Source organism: Primulina tabacum, chromosome 8, assembly GCF_025594145.1.
Source record: "Primulina tabacum isolate GXHZ01 chromosome 8, ASM2559414v2, whole genome shotgun sequence".
NCBI classification, from domain to species: domain Eukaryota; kingdom Viridiplantae; phylum Streptophyta; class Magnoliopsida; order Lamiales; family Gesneriaceae; genus Primulina; species Primulina tabacum.
The window spans coordinates 34,669,202-34,686,795 of record NC_134557.1 but is presented as its reverse complement, the minus strand read 5'-3'; the positions used below and the strand labels follow the sequence as shown (position 1 = coordinate 34,686,795).

Genomic DNA, 17,594 nt, shown 5'->3' with positions numbered 1-17,594 from the left:
TAATTCTTCCACATATACTAATGCTCTGCAAAAAAATGATTTTTTTTAATATAAATACTCTTGTTCAAAAAATTAGAAATTAAATTTGTATTATTAAAATTAAAATTTAAAATTTTCTTATTTTAATGAGTTTTTTTAATAAAAAAATTGACATAAAATTAATTTATCATTATGCTCAAATTTAAAATCGCTATTATGCACAACTTAATATATAAGAGAAGAAATAATTAATAATATATGAATATTCTGATTTGAAATTATCTCATTTATATCTGTTTTTGAGCGTCACGCTTATCACATCTCTAAAATAAAAATATTTTAACCAAGTCTATTTTTCATCAAACACATGTATAGTTAAAATTTAAAGTTTAAAGCGAGACCCAATAACCAAAGAATGAGCGCATTCATCACACCCGTGGCTGAGGCCTTGACCGGAACTCTTTGGATTCATCCGGCGAGCCATCAGGTGATCGAAGACCGAGAACGGTTTCACAAAGCCAGTCAAATTAGGCCAAGAAAAGCAACTAAAGTTCTTCCTTTTTACAGCAGTCAGTCCATTGAAGAAGAGTCGTTCATTGAACAAGTTCCATTTACAAATACAGAGTATGCGCTGAAAGTGGCTACTAATTTTGCCCTTCAACTTACTACAAAGTTGCAATCGACGATCCTAGCGTAAACCCGGCTGGTTTTTTCTGTCTAACAAAGGGACAAAACAAATAATCATACAACAGCTAAAGCAAAGAACTCGCTGAACTCCTACATCCCCGGTTTGCCCAACTAAGGCTCGGCCATCACCTGCACCAATCTTGTGTCGGACACTTTCCCATCACTTGATCACTGATGTAAAGCCTAAATATGTCGCCACCTTTAAACTTTATTATGCCTGCCTCCATACAAACAATGACCAGTTTCTGAATCGATTCTAAAGAATTTGTTCACGACAAATTCAGAAAACATAGTACTGCATCAAATATGTGTTGAATGGCGGGGCTTTGGTGGTGCATATAAAGTGTCACCATATTCAATTGGTGTATGCATTAAAGGGTTCCATCTATCAAATACTATTCTGCCACCTCGGCCGATTCTTCCGTGGAAATTATATGAACGAGCTGATGTGCCATTAGGGGTCGAAGGATCTGATGGAGGTATGATTCCGGCAGCTGCTAATTTATCTGGATGTAGAGGCTTTGTAAACAGCAAAACTGGCTCATTCGGATCCTGCACAATTATGGAGTGCCGAGTTAGAATATTATTATATAATGGATCCTTCACAAAGAGTATCTACGTCTCTCCTGTTTGGAGAGACTCACTTATCAGTGAAAAATGGTTTTATAAGAATTTTCACGTCGTCGTTTCAATAGGAAAAAGTAAATAATATGTACCAGTTTACGAAGCCAACTCTGAGGAACGCGCCTTCTCACATCTCGCCTTGTGTTTCCTCCTACAGGAACCGTCACCATCTTTGATTCTGAGAAAGGATGATTATGCATCATAGCAGGTCTACTATGTGGACGGCTGTTAGCTACATCATCAGAATCAAAGAATTCGTCTTCACTTGATGCTACCTTGCTTGGAAAGGCTGGAATACCAGGCAAGGCAAAACAATCTTCAAGGAGCTCAGTTTCATTCTGAAATATTCAATAATAATGAAGTACTGAGTTACACAAAAGAGATCATAAAACAGCAAAAGCCAAGAGAATTTAAACAGTCAGCGTAACAATAACTAATCAACCAACATGAAATTAAACCACGATTGTTCATAAAAAAATCAAATGATATTTTACATTTTTCTAAAAAAATTTGGGTTACCAAAATATATTTTACATTTTCTATTTAAGAATGCTAGCTAGGTCCTCATCACACCAACTTTTATTTCTACAATGCTGTTGTTTTCAATAGATTTAAACATATTCAGCTTTCATTTTGGACGGGGCTCATATATTCAGCTTTATTCAGAGATCAGCAATTCACAAGCAATATACATGAGATGTCCATAAATACTCCAGCAATTAAAACACAAGGAATTTCAGCTATCCAAGGTAGCACAAGATAAAGATGCAGACCTTGTACATCATTTGAATTCTTTGAAGGGTGACCTCACTCTCCACAAGTTCTCGTTTCTTCTCTTCTCTCTACAGAAATCAGGATAAAGGATTTAGTACAAATGATCACTGTAAAAGTTTGCATCGCCAATTGAAACAGAAAGACCGTCGATAACATCTTGAGAAATCTGTAAACAGAGACATCAATACCTTGATGAGAGCCTCGAGAATTATCTTTGCATGATCGAGGTTCCGCCTGACCTAAGGAAAATGAATTAAACACTAAATTAAGTGAAATGTATTACTCATACAAACAGAAGTAACAAAAATGTTTGATAAACTCATTTAAAAAAATTTATAAGCTCTTATATCATATGAGTTAGTTTTAAAAACTCATAAGTTGTATCATATTGTTTTAAAAAAAGCCGTGGAGATGTTTGGGTAAAATAAGATAATAGAGCCTAAAAATGCAGATATTTTGGTGTTATAAAATTTATTATTATGGTAATTATAAAAAATGATGGGACTATGAAAAAAATACAATAGTTATTTTTGTACATATTTTACACATAAAAATTTGTTATTATTCTTTAAAAAATTAAATATAACCATAATTATATTATTATGATTAAATGATAATTTTATTTTAGTCATTATAATTACTACTATTATTTTTAGGATAATTATCATTATTACCGATTATTACTATTAATATTATAATATTAATAATTATTATAGATTATTATTGTGAATATTATAATAATTATTATATTTATTACCACCCATTACTATTATTAGTATTATTGACATAATATCAATTTATATAATATGGTATACGATGATATTTTTTAGATATAATAATAAAGCTGTGGGAAGATTTTGGTGTTTTAAAATATTAAAATGAGAACTTAAGAATATATTAGATTGACTCGTTTTTTTTCTAAAACAGCAATCAGCTTATATGTGGCGTCTTATAAGTTCTTTTAAAAAGAAAATAGCAAAATCTTTTTAATATTTATAAGTTCGTCAAACAACTTGAAAGTTTATAAGTTTTTCCAAAGAGGCTCTAAGTATGGTCTCTGACAAGTAAACCTTGTAAAAGACAAATCTTGTCAGTGGCAAAGTGAGTCTTCATATAAAAGGCCAGAAAATTTGTTCTAAAATGGCACGATGTTTAAACCAATAATTGCAATTTCACAATCAAGATAACTAAATTAGGCTTAGACAACTCTGCTGCACCTATTGGCCCATAAATCACATGGGTCATCTAAACTTACAAAGAGAACTATGCACACGTGATATGTAAAAACTTTTGAATTGTCCTTTTGAGTTTTGACAGCCTTTATATCGACAATAGATGGAATCATTTAACCAACAGTACTCCTGGTTTCTTTTATAAACAAAGAATCACTTGAAATGGTTGTAAACTTACCTGGCCAAAATTTTCAAATAACCAAACATTGTTTCTCCTATACTATTGTGCTCACTAATCTGTTAACCACTTGGTTCCACTACTGAGAAAATAAAATGAGAAGCTAATGACATTCAAGGGGTGAAATGATTTTAGAGCTTACCTGGCGAAGCTTTTCAAACGATTGCACGTTGTTTTCCCTTCTTTGCATCTGCTTAAAAGCAAAGAATGGGGAACAAAACCCATGAATAGGTAATAACCGTGGAGTTTGTTTCATAATAAACCTTGAAAAATATCTACCACTAAAAGGGTACATGATAGCACTTATAAACCACATACTCTCCTAGTGTGAAGCTTGTGAGCTTTCTCCCTTGGCCTGAATACATTGAATGGGTTTGTATCATTGACCGGTGGAGGTGGCTGTAAAATAATTGCAAGAAACAGTTTTAGCAGCTAAAAGAGGACACTCTCAGAAGAAAATCTTATTTATGTGAATTGGGAATACAAAGCTAATGTAATTGTCATGTGCAACTCAAAAGACTTAAATGGTGAGAGAGAAATGGGAAAAAAAAAGTCAAAGCTTATTCACACTCGCAGTCACTTTATCAGCAATTAAGGTTATACGATAGAGGACAAATAAAACAAGGCATTATTCTATTTACTGGAAAATAAGTTTGTTGTCATGTATATATCTATAAATGAATGGGACTGGAAATGCTGAACTGGTTATTTATCAAGGAAGCTTTGAATTCTTTCATATCATCTTCACAACATTACATAATAGCAACATCAACCAAAGTAATGACACAAGATATGACAACTAACCTGCAGACGTCGAAGGATAGGTTTTTGCCATCGTTCACGCTACCAAAGAAAAGACGAAAGGAGGCAAAATTTTATGGTGAAAATTAATTCAAAATTTCAAAGCATCATTATACATAGAAAAAGTAAGACATGATGTGATTCAGCAATCTTATCTGAAAAAGAAATTTATCGCTCGTAAACTTAATGTTAACAACGAAATTTTATTCTATATTGACTTGTAGACGCTTCAAAGGAAAATATCTCCATCAAATATTTTCCCCATGCCAAAAACTTTCCTCATGCATAACAGAACAGACAGTCATACACAGCATACCACAAACTATAATTTTTCACAAGAATAGCATATTGTATTATTTTATAGCTACGTCAGAGGTGCCATTAGTTGAAATCAGGTACAGAGATTTTACTCGCATACACTAAACAAACTGAAAATAGATGATAAAAAAATTACAAGTACTTGCATAAACTAGTCCGACAAAGTGAAATAGATGCTAATAAGAACGACAACAAAGGATGTATCTGTAAAGAGATTTTACTTGCACACAATACTCAACAAGCTGACAGTAGATGAAAAAACATTACAACAGAATTAATAACAGCTAAAGTTACAAAATCCAGTGAGAACACTTGAATTATCAGTCGTTTAATTGTTTTGATTCAATGAAATCCATGGAAACTATGCCAAAATCATAAAATATTTCAAATGCAGCTTACACATACCTTGTCCTTCCAGTAATTATAAATAGATTGGAAAGGTCCATATTTGATAGAAAGAGATTGCAATGCCTGGCATGCGAATTGACAAACTATCAAGAAATTTTTGAAGGCACAATAAGACCCAGATCAGGGAAAAATAAAACGGTAAAAAGCCAAGCATAAGCACAGTATGCATTCCAAGTAGAAACAAAGAAAAGCACCTACTACATTACTCAAACATCTAACGTCTCAAAAAGAAAGGGATGAGCAATTACAAAGACAACTATCATAAGAAGAGAATGAATAAAATTGAAACAGCCTGAATTGAATGAATTGAGCTCATCTAGAAAGAGGTCAGGATTTAATATCTACAAGATAACCATCAATCCCACGCTGCTAATGTGTTACATTGCCATTATGTAATCACAACTAAAGACAACAACCAAATAAAAATACTATGAACCATCAAATCTTATAGACAGTATGTTATGTAATGCAAAATGAAATTGTTCAAAACTTTAAAAAACCAAAAAAAAAAAAAAAACAGAAGAGCAAAAATATTCTGCCAAAACAATAACAGTATACTCAATACATTTTGAACTTCTTGTCTAGCAGATAGCTATATGAAGCAAGTCAACAAGTGCAAAACAAGTCAATAAGCAAAATATTAGGTTTTACAATCAGAAAAGGAAAGGAAAACCAAGTTATAAACAACTAGGAGCAAAAATACAGAAAGGTGATTGGCAAACTGAATAAAAGTGCAATTTTCACCTCAACGGCAGCATCAAAAGTTAAAAGCACTGGAATGGGCAAGCCAAGCGTTGGAGTAATGATTCCTGCTCTTTCACGTGCCTTGTGATCTAAAACCTCTAACTTAAAAATAACTATCTCCAGTCTGGAAACCCAAAAAAGTCAAAAGAAATGAGTATGATGAACATAGGAATACATCCAAATCTCATGTACAGCATAAGTTTCGAACACCCCCCTGTACCCATCTGATAAAAATAAAAATAAAAGACTACAGCCACATCTGCATTGATTTCCTTAAAATTGTGCAATATACAATAGATCAAGGAAGAAAAACACCTAGAAACTCATATTTGAAAAACCATAACGGTGCAAAATAAGTGGCCATAAAATTATCTTTGGATTTCAAACAAAACAGTATGACTTCAAAGAGGGGACTATTAACACCTAAAAGACTTATCATCATATAATTGGCCATTGCTGCAGCTGATATATAAGCTGGATAAAATTTCCAGGAAAAGAATTACAGAACTGAAAATGTGAATTGATTCAACATACAGTGGACACTTAATAATTATATAATGAAGTGAAACAAAAGAAGAGAAATAAAAGACATAGTAGGTCCTATACAAGATTGTCCATGATATTAAGATTCTCACTTTTCAGCTGCAAGAGTCTTTCTTTCCCTGTTGAAATCTTGAAGCCAATCTTCATCCTCGTTGTCGAGATCATACTCAACAAATTCTCCAATTTCTGCCCGAGCTGTCAATGAATAACAAGTTGTATTATACAATTGTGCAACAAATATTACAACAATCAGTAGTCCATGTCGTTGACTAACCCCCCCTTGCACGCAGATAAGATGTGGGCTGAGAGAAAGTACGAGAATAGTCCCGTTCATATGTATCCACAACCACAAACTCAGGAGTTGGTATTTCTGAAGCAACTTTTTTTCCAGGTACTGGCTGCACCTATAAAATTTACAGCCCTGGCATTAGCTAATCTATGAATGGACATTTTTTAGGACCAAATGGTTTTTACCAATTGGATTGTATCTCAAGTTTCAACATTCAAGTTTTATGACGGAACAAAAGCAAATATCCATAATTTCAAAGTTATTTATAGCGCTAATCATCGCACACTCTAAATAAATTCTCTCGAGAACTTTTAGTCCTTTAGCGAAAGATTTATTGTTACCATGAAAATTAATATCTACAGTCAGTTTCAACAGATGCTGCAGTATTGCTATTTGCAGCAAACACACTGTGAGGACCCGGCATCCTAATTACTGTTTAATTAGCATGAGAGACAAAATTTTTTTGACATCTATCGAGTTTGCATTCAATTGATCTGATCACATGCCAATAATCATCTTACATTCATCTTCGTACACAAGAAAATCTAAGAGCAACATAGATAGGCACAAGTGCACGGTTTGTGACACCTTTAACATCTAGTGTCCATTATCAGTTCATGCAAGTGTCTAACCTCTGAAATTCGGCCCTAACCAAGTTCGAAGCACCAACGTAAATTAGGTAATTCTAATCTTAAAACCTCAAATTTGGTAATGTAGTATGGCTATTGGTAGCAAGCGGTAGCATGCTATTACTACAAAGAGGGGCCATTAAGTTAAATTAGTCTTGCATTCTTGATGCACCCCTATATAGATGCTTGTTATATGTTTTAAAAGTAGCACCACAGTTAAGGTGATTGCACCCCTATGAGAAATTCACTGAAGTAGCACTCATCATGCTGACAATTATTCCGTGCCCAAGACCTTGTCTATTCGTGAATCATTGCTCTTGGCACCCAAAGGAAATCATCAGGTAAAACAAAAATAAAGGAACTTCAGAATAGAAATTGGAACTTTTTCAGGGTCCAAGATCAACAGAACATTCCAGCCAACATGAATTTCTAAAAGAGGAGTTCCAGGAGTACAAGGATGTTAACTTCCAAATGGTAAGTTACAGGGTCCCTACTATTTATAGTTGGTAATATAAGAAAAGGGAGAATCTCAGAAGCAAAAATCATGCTATAGAACAACCTCACTATAACACGGATTAAACCATATATTGGTCCAATGAAACTCCCATTTGATCCACACACTCTAAACTTGTGCAATATGATTGAATTAATTTGATGACATTTCATTAAAAAAAGGAAATTTAAAAAGTATGAGAGCCATTGGGAGTGGGACTTTAGAGAATTCATGTCATAACAGAACATTCACTGTACAACAAAATAAAGAATCAGCCTTCTTCTAAGCGGATATTCACAATACATTCTGCATTCAGTTAGCACACACTTCACGATATTTTTCAAGCAAACATCAAACCTCATTATCAGTCTCCACAGCAAGTCGAAGTATCTGATAGTTACGAGTAGACGTTGGGGCTTCATCATCCTCGAAGTCCTTAACCGATTTTACAACAGGGATCTTCTTGTGGATATCGAGGGGTCGAGGCCTAATTGACAGCCTACTCATAGCATCAGCTTATCACTCAGTTCCCCGAGCTCGTCTGTCCACCTGCCACCTTACCACGAGGTAGCCAGTTTCCTTACACAGCAAATACCACATATAAAAATTCTAAAACACTAAAAAGAATAGTCAAAACTTCAGCAACCAATTTACTAGCGCTTATGATCTTGAATCATTGAAGTTATCAATTCACACCCTCCAAAGTCCGGACGTAGAACACCAAATGGGCAGTGTACACGTCACAAGCCCTAATTTTTCTGTTCCCAGTTTTTAAAAATTAAAATTCGCGCCCTAAATTGCAAAACCCTAGAATACACATACACAAACATCTGTACGCACGCACACCTAAAAACCCCATATGCCTGCTGATGCGCAACCACAATTTGAAACGTAATACGTATACAGGCGGATGCATGTAAAGTACAAAAAAGGAGAAAAATTATACCAGCAAAAAAGCGAGGAATCCAATTTGGGACTACTCCAGAGTCGTAGAATTTATTGCTTCGGGAATATTAAAGAAGGAAATGGGGATTAGGGTTTGGGCCCTGTAGATAGAAGAGCGTGCTATGGGAATGAGAAACAGGGAGCTCCGGATCCGATTAGCACAATCCGATCCGGTTCCAGCTAGCAGAGGCGATTTGAAAGAGAGAGCTCAGAACAAAACTGGGCCAAGGTCGAGACACTGTTTGGGCCTGACCCATTTATCAGCCTCAAATTTTGAATTCTTTTGATTCGGTTTAAATTATTGATTATTGATTTGATGTGTTAGAGTCAAGAGTTTTGCTCATTCCTGAAATTATTACTTTTCAATGATACCGATACTATGGATCGGGTAAGACCCGTCCCGTAATCCTCACTAGTTCATACTCTGATAAAAATAAGTCTTTTTTTCTCTCGATCTCATATTCGAAAATTGTTAGGACCTGAATGTTCGAGATTCGGTCGAGTAGGGAGAGGATATGCAGATGAATTTTTTTCATTCATTGAATATATAGATAAGACAATTCTATTTCTAAATTCTGAAGAGTATGAATACGACATATAATGTACATAATCATTAAAAAATAAATCATCTTCTTGGTACTTTACAAATAAACTGGAACTTCTTGATTAATCAAAGCAAATCCAAAACAAAAATTAACATACCGAATCGTTGTCTCGTTAAACCACTACATAACTTTCTCAAGCTCCATTTGGAATTAATCAATATTTTACTAGTTGAATAATGTTTACTAGTTCTATTTATTCACTAATATTATTTTATGATTAAATATAAAAATCATAAACAAATAATATTTTATAAATAAAAACCATTTGACATTAATTATCACTCATCATATGTATTCCTTCCGATGATATGTGTTAGGATCGGTTAACTCACGTAAAGTGTTTAGAAGAGGGTTGAATAAACACTCAGGCTTTTTGAGTTCTTTTTCTAATGTGAGTCAGTTCTTTGAGGAACTTATCTCGAAATCTTGTATATCAATATCAATTAATTAACTAAAATAATGAGAAAATAAACTGAGAGGTAGATTTGAATATTTTGGCTAGGATACAGTAAAAACTGAAGGTAAGAAAAATGAACACAAGGATTTTTCTGAATGTTCGGAGATTTCAAATGCTCCTACGTCATCCCTTCTATCTCAAAGATAGGTTTTCACTATAAGACTTTGATTAATAGAATAAGATGTATGATACCCCATGGATGAGCCCATTACCCTTGGTACATCCCTAGCCCAAATAGAAGACAGACCCATCAAAGACCCATGTATTCTTCTATAAATACGATGTTTGGGTATCTAATTATGAATTCAATATATTATTTTTCGGCAGCATCCTTAGCTGCTCCCCCATATATCCTCAGTCTCTGACTTGACCGTCGGAGGGGCTATGCCGGGACACCCTCCCGGCCCCCTTCTAACGATCTTCTTCGTGATTTCAGGCTCAGGGCAAATTCGAAACCTGTGTTTGGATTAGTGACACTTGCTGTAATCGGACCCTAAATTTCCCGTGAGTATCACTTGGTGCCGTCTGTGGGAAAATTTAAGCTGAGACGTAGAGATGGCAGGTAGGAGAGGGAGCAGAAGAACTAACACAGCATCGTCGCGTCATCCGATGGGACCTGAACAATCTCGTGTTGAGACAAGACAGGAACAACAGCGTCTTGAGACGAGGCAAGAACAACCTCGTCAGGAAACAAGAGTTAAGCAACCTCGTCATGAGACAAGGGTCGAGCCACTCCATCCTAATGAGAATGTGGGGAACTTAACCCTGGAACAGTTGGGCCAGTTTATCACCCGGACAGTGGACGAGGCCATGAAGAGGAACCAAGAATCTCTGTTTGCCGAGGAACAGGCCACTCGCCAAAAGCGAGAGGAAAATGTTGAGGACCATCAGAGCCGGGTTGAAGAGACACAACCCCTCCAAAGTGGGGAAATTAGTGAGATGGAGGAGATGTGGAAGGAGATACGGATGTTGAGGCAGCAGGTAGGAAGCAGAGCGCTGGTACCCAAGAGAGGAAGTCCTTTTTCACCAGCCATCTTGGAAGAAGGGCTTCCTCCAAATTTCCGACACTCAAATGTGGGAGAGTACGATGGACATACTGACCCCGAGGAACACTTGAGGAGGTTTGAGAATGCATCCTTGTTACATCGATATTCAGATGGGGTCAGGTGCAGAGTGTTTCTGGGTACGCTGGTGAGGTTAGCTCAACAATGGTTTAACACCTTGCAACCCAATTCCATACAATCTTTCGAGGATTTTTCCGCTGCTTTCTTGCACAGATTCACTAGCAGCAAAACGCACCAGAAAAATTATCTGAGCTTGTTCGTGATGAAACAACAAGAATCTGAAACCTTGCGAGAATTTATCCAGCGTTTCAATGGTGCAGCGCTGGAGATACCAGCAGCTATCCCTGACATCATGATAAGTGCCTTTACCCAGGGACTGAGAGGAGGAGAGTTCTTTAAATCGTTGGTCAAGAAACCTCCATCAAGTTATGATGATCTGCTATCTCATACGGAAAAATATGTAAATCTAGAAGATGCCCAGCGGCGTAAGAGGATGGAGCAGCGGCCTGGGGGAAGTAGAGTTGAGGGAGCGGAAAGAGGAGGTAGGAAAAGAGGTGCGGGCAAGAGGGAGGAGGATAAAGCTAGGGGCAGAGGAGAATTCTCATTCCATGTTCCTCTGGATAGGAGTCGTGACAAGGTGATGGATGTGAGGGAGCCCGAGGGGAGGTGGGAGAAGCCGCAAAAGGTTAAGAGCAGTGCTAGATTGCCTTCGCGGGATAGACGAGAAGGTTCCTCATCCGGGAGTCGACAGAGATCTCGTCCGTCACATAGGCATGGTCAAGGCCCTCCGTGGACAAATCAGAGGGTCGAGGAGCCGAGAGGAGAAGGTCAAGATCAAGATGTCCCTCAGGGGCCCGTCGAACCGAGGATGGGAATGAATGAGGATAACCACCCTACGAGATGAATGATTCACATGATCTCGGGGGGTGCTACTGATGGAGACTCTGGACGATATCGGAAGGCATATGGGAGAAGGTTGGAGAACTTTGAGATATCTAGGGGTGCAGACTAACCACAAGACCCCGTCATCAGCTTTGGGACGAAAGACCTCCGAGGCGTTTTGACTCCACATAACGATGCCTTGGTGGTGACGATCACCATTGCCAATTATGATGTTGCGATGATATTTATTGATAATGAAAACTCCGTAAACGTTTTGTTCAAGAGCACGTTGGATCAAATAAAGGTGGAAGGATTTGAGTTTGAGCCGGTCTCCACCCCGCTGTATGGTTTTGTAGGACACGCCATCCTACCTTTGGGTCAGATTGTTCTTCCCATATCCTTGGGGACTGATCCTCGGCGGATAACAAAAATGATAGCCTTCACCGTGGTGGATACCTCGTCAGCGTATAATGGAATTCTAGGACAGCCAGCCCTGAAGGATTTTAAAGCCGTAGATTTCATTTATCATCAGAAGATTAAGTTTTCTGTGGGAAAAGGAGTTGGAGTCTTGTGCAGGGACCAAAAAATCGCGCATCGGTGTTGTGAAGGGGTAGTGAGGGAGGAGGGAAAAATGGCGCGTATGAAGGTTAACATGATTAGGAAAGGAAGAAGTGAGTGACTTGGCCTTGTTGAAGGTACAAGAAGAGCAGAGGGGAAAGATGAACCCAGAGTGGGAGGGTCTTTTTAAAGTGATTGAGAAATTTAATTTTGGAGCTTATTACTTGGAGAATGCTCAAGGCAAGTGTAATGCCCGAGATTTTGATTATTGTAATCGGAAATGATTTGTTGATAATTGAGGCGATTATAGACGAAACGGATCGGACCGAGAAAGACGAAAGAAGAATTGAAGTATGTGCGAGGAATGAGCCTCGCGCATATGCGCGACCCAGCCGGGCGCATATGCGCGAGGTAGGCAGAGAACCTCGCGCATATGCGCGACCAGGACCCGCGCATATGCGCAAATATGGCAGAGAACCTCGCGCATATGCGCCGGGAGAGGGCGCACATATGCGCGAGCTGCCGAGAAGACACGCATCGAGACAGAATGTCTCGCGCATATGCGCCGAGGAGGGTTCGCATATGCGCGAGACGTGCTGCACCAAGAGGAAGCCACCTATCTTTGGCATGCAACTTGATATATATAAAGTTTCATTTCCTTCATATGAAAGAAGAAAAGGAACAAGAATTCTCCCTGGAAAAGCTTCAAGTCTTTGATTCCAGAATTTGATTTGTGTTAAATCCAACTGTCCGATTTTCAATCCGACTTCGATACCGTGTTCCTATCGACAAAGACTTCAACTGGACGTAAGTTTTCTTATGTTTTGATATGATTTAAAAATCTGATATGAGAGGAATCATGATATGACTGTTATTATCTGTTCCTGATATTGTTGGCATTGTATAATCGAAATCAGATTGAAGAACGGATACCGTATGAAATTGTTATCTTTTTCAGAATTGAATTGATTGAGATTATTCAGATTTGATATCAGATTGAGTTTGTTATCGATTACCAATTGAGATTGATATTTGTTAATATCTGTATTGCTGAGTATATTGAGATTGTGCGGTTAAGCCGTTGAAACAGAATTTGATTGAGTTCTGATTATATCCAGTATTGATTTGAGTGGTATATTGATATTGTACTCCTCGATATTTTCATTGCCAGATTGAGTATTGACAGGTTCGAATTCGAGACTTCGACTTCGTTAGATCGACAAGAGAAAGGTATAAATCAATGTTGAACTGGGAGGATACGGCTCGAGTTTAATTTGACTTGAGTTTCCCAAAATCACATACTTTATTTTATTGCATTGATATTTGCAATTATGAGATTGATATGCTTAGTCTATTGATTTATAGCAAAGCATGTGTCGAGTCATGGGCGGATGTGCCTAGTCATTGGCGGAGGTGCCAAGTCTTTGGCGGAGGTGCCAAGACACTGGATGTTGGTTTATATCGATGTTTGCTTAGGAGCGGATCAACTTCTATCGCTGAGATTCGGTATATTGTGCCAATGTCCAGGAACCGGGATCCCTACATTAGAGATGAGTCGAGTCTGAGATGAGGAGTCAGAGTTTGATTTACAGTTTTATATCGATTCATGTCGTTCAGATTTGATACATGTTATTGATATTTGTTTCATGCTTTTATATTTGTTTATATGATTGCATGTGTACGTTGTTTATACTGGGATTATATTCTCACCGAAGTTATCCGGCTGTTGTTGTGTTTGTATGTGTGCATGACAACATGTGGGACAGGATCAGGGTCACGAAGAGGATGAGAGATTCAAGATTAGTGTGGAGATCCGGACTTAGAGTAGATGGGTTTTCAGTACTTGATGTAGTGACTGAACATTAGTTGAAATAAATGTACTTTGTATAGGATTTGTACTTTACTGTTGATATTTATATCAGACTGATTTCATTATGTTCCGCACTTATGTATTTTAAAAAAAAAATTTAGACCCAGATTAATTAAATGGTCCTAATAATGATTAAGAAGACGAATTAGGTTTGGGTCCCCACAGCAAGACTTTAAAGAGGCTCTGGAATGCTTACCACCTTAGGAAATATCATTCTGGAATTTATCGTTGATGCATTTCATCTTTGAATTTTCTCCTATAAACAGTTGGAATTCAATAAAATCAAGTTCCTCTTTTCATTTCATGAATGTTGTTGTATTATGAAAGTGAGAAAACTTTATTTTCCTATTAAGGCATCGTCTAGCCGAGGAGCAGAGTTGGGGAAGAGAAGAATTTTATTTTCCTGCTAAGACACCGCCTAGCAGAGGAGCAGAGTTGGGGAGGAGAAGAATTTTATTTTCCTGCAAAGGCGCCGCCTAGCAGAAGAGCAGAGTTGGGGAGGAAAAATTTTATGTTCCCGCTAAGGCATCGCCTAGCAGAGGAAGCAGAGTTGGGGAGGAGAAAAATTTTATTTTTCCGCTAAGGCATCGCCTAGCAGAGGAGCTGAGTTGGGGAGGAGAAAAAATTTATTTTCCTGCTAAGGCATCGCCTAGCAGAGGAGCAGAGTTTGGGAGGAAAAAATTTTATTTTCCGTGGGGAGGAGAAAAAATTTATTTTCCTGCTAAGGCATCACCTAGCAGAGGAGCAAAGTTGGGGAGGAAAAATTTTTATTTTCCCCCTAAGGCACCGCCTAGCAGAGGAGCAGAGTTGGGGAGGAAAAAAATTTATTTTCCTGCTAAGGCACCGCCTAGCAGAGGAGCAGAGTTGGGGAGGAAAAAATTATATTTACCTGCTAAGGCACCGCTTAGCAGAGATGCAGAGTTGGGGAGGAGAAGAATTTTATTTTCCTGCTAAGGCACCGCCTAGCAGAGGAACAGAAATGGGGAGGAAACAATTTTATTTTCCTGCTAAGGCACCGCCTAACAGAGGAGCAGAGTTGGGGAGGAGAAGAATTTTATTTTCCTGCTAAGGCACCGCCTAGCACAGTAGCAGAGTTTGGGACGAGAAAAGTTTATTTTCCTGCTAAGGCATCGCCTAGCAGATGAGCAGAGTTGGGGAGGAGAAGAATTTATTTTCCTGCTAAGGCATCGCCTATCAGAGGAGCGGAGTTTGGGAGGAGAAAAATTTATTTTCCTGCTATGGCGTCGCCTAACAGAGGAGTTAGAGGGTGAGGGTGGAGAATTTTATTTTCCTGCTAAGGCGTCGTCTAGCAGAGGATTTAGAGGGTGAAGGTGGAGAATTTTTATTTTCCTGCTAAGGCGTCGCCTAGCAGAGGAGTTAGAGTGTGAGGGTGGATAATTTTTATTTTCCTGCTAAGGCCCGGCTTACCAGAGGAGTTACGAGATGATGAGGTGAGAGTTTTATTTTTCTGCTAAGGCATCGCCTAGCAGTGGAGTTAGAGGGTGAGGATGTTGAAGTTTTATTTTTCCTGCTAAGGACTATTTTAGCAGAAGAGTCAAGGGCACGGGGAAGTGGGAATTATTTTCCTTCAAAAGCTTAGCAGAGGACCTTGAAGATGGGGGCGACGAGGGCATACTATGTTAGAAAATTTCATTTGGTTTGTCTTTAACGAACGATGTTTGTCGTTGTGAAAATTACGGGGATTCGAACACCCTGGTCAGGTCGCAAGGATCGACCTGCCCGGTCAGGTCGTGGGGGTTTGGGGGCAACGCCCCCAAAAGCTCTTCAGAAAGCAAGGGGCGTGCTGGACGAGCGTGGTAGTGATTGAGCGAGCAAGAGACGTGCTGGCCGAGCAGAAGGCATGGCGAGCATGCGAGGTGATGCGCGCTGGGGCAAGGAGTGAGTGGGCGAGGGTGCGAGCATGCGTGTGTGAGGACGAGGGCGAGCTGGTGTGATGGCGTGTGTGTGCGGGCGAGCGTGATGCGCTAGGCCAAGCACTCGTGCAAAGCGTGGTGCACGCCGGGCGAGCGTGGTGCGCGCTGGGGTGAGCGCCAAGCAAAGGGCGAGCAGTAGAGCGGGCGAGCGTGCAGGCGCGCAAGGCGAGGGATGATCGTGCATGTGTCCTGGGCGAGGTGAGCGTGCGAGGCGCTGGGCGCGGGGGCGCAAGGCGAGGAGTGAGCGTGTGAGGCGCTTGGGCGTTGGGCTAGGGAGCGCAAGGCGAGCGACGAGCAGCAAGGGGGCGAGGGCTAGGCGGCGTAGGGTGAGAGCTTGGTTGCGTGGGGCGAGCAGCGAAGGCTCAGCGGCGTGGGGCGAGGGACGAGGGGAGAAAGGCCGAGGGCAGGGCTGCAGGGGGCAAGCGGCAAGGCTGGTGTGCAGGGCGATAGGGAGAGGGCTCGGCGGTGTCGGGCGAGCGGCGAGGCTGGTGCAGGGCGAGGGCGAGGGCTCGGTTGGCGAGGTGCGAGCCAGCGTACGGGCGAGTCGATGTATGAGAGAGAGCGAGGAATTGTGGGGGAGAAGTGATAATGAAAAAGGGAAGAATGCACAACTCGCACTCGGTAACCCGAGGACCACAGAACTTGTAACGTACCGTATTTTGAACTACTTGAAATTTGCGGAAAATAAAAATTTTCTTAAATATAAAATAAACTTTCAAATTGATCATAAATTAATATCTCGTCCAAACATATTTGCGTTAAAAGAGATCGCCCATAAAATTTGCTAAAGAAAAAAAATACTTGTTTAAACATTGTAATCAAAACGTAAAATCAGAGTATTTTGAACATTTCATAAAACTTAAAATATGGCGGTCCTCGGGTTTAGCCTCCCGCTCAGTCCAAGCCAGCTCACTGGTCCTCACCCCTCTTCTCCTCAAATTCATCATCACCTGCATCGATCAAGTCTAGTGAGTGTAAAGACTCAACATGTATAAACTGGAAGTAACAAGTAATACGTAATAAGATCACAAGCAACTTTAAAATAGAACGTACATACTGGAACTTGAACTTGCATAAATAAGATTGAGCATACATACATACATACATAGACGTGCCATCAATATAAAACTTTTCTTAAACATGCTTACTTCGTACATACTTGAACATACTTAAACTTCATCATTTTGCATAGAGGCATGTTTCAAAGCAAGTGACCCATACATAAATACGCCTGATCAGACTAAACCATAGTACTGAACTGACAGGGAAGATCCACTGCCACATACATGAGATCCTCGTTCATAATTTAACGGGTGGATTGGTCCCTGGTCATACTTTACCGCTTTCCAATCCAGATCTAAACCCGTTCATAATTTAACGAGGTAGATTGGTCCTTGGTCATACTTTACCGCTTTCCAATCCCATACATAATTTGGTCACAAGACATTTAACATACCTAAAAAACTTGAAATATTTTCTTTTGCACGTCGAACATACTTACTTGGCGTTGAGGGATTCGTTGGATCTCGCTTGGGGCCACTGCTGCACATACTCACATGAATTTCAACACTTAACTTGCA

At 39.1% G+C, this 17,594-nt stretch overlaps 1 protein-coding gene across 1 annotated transcript; it reads right to left on the bottom strand.

Moving 5' to 3' along the window:
- Positions 1-553: 553 nt before the first annotated feature.
- Positions 554-8,888, bottom strand: LOC142553944 (uncharacterized). Its single transcript, XM_075664510.1, has 13 exons — positions 8,646-8,888; positions 8,057-8,278; positions 6,563-6,692; positions 6,381-6,483; positions 5,746-5,869; positions 4,999-5,064; positions 4,279-4,317; positions 3,793-3,873; positions 3,617-3,664; positions 2,253-2,303; positions 2,064-2,132; positions 1,383-1,628; positions 554-1,218 (listed from the first exon to the last, which is right to left on the bottom strand). Exons 2-13 carry the CDS (start codon positions 8,204-8,206, stop codon positions 967-969), a joined length of 1,359 nt encoding a protein of 452 aa, XP_075520625.1. The 5' UTR covers positions 8,207-8,278; positions 8,646-8,888; the 3' UTR covers positions 554-966.
- Positions 8,889-17,594: the final 8,706 nt, after the last annotated feature.

What these genes read in the sequence shown, in the direction of transcription:
- LOC142553944 (XM_075664510.1), bottom strand. Translation starts at nt 8,206, where the DNA reads ATGAGTAGGCTGTCAATTAGGCCTCGACCCCTCGATATCCACAAGAAG. An exon ending in AAGACTCTTGCAGCTGAAAA is followed by an intron (nt 5,870 to 6,380) that starts GTGAGAATCTTA and finishes TTGGGTTTCCAG; the next exon opens with ACTGGAGATAGTTATTTTTA. An exon ending in CGTTTGAAAAGCTTCGCCAG is followed by an intron (nt 2,304 to 3,616) that starts GTAAGCTCTAAA and finishes CATTTTCCTTAG; the next exon opens with GTCAGGCGGAACCTCGATCA.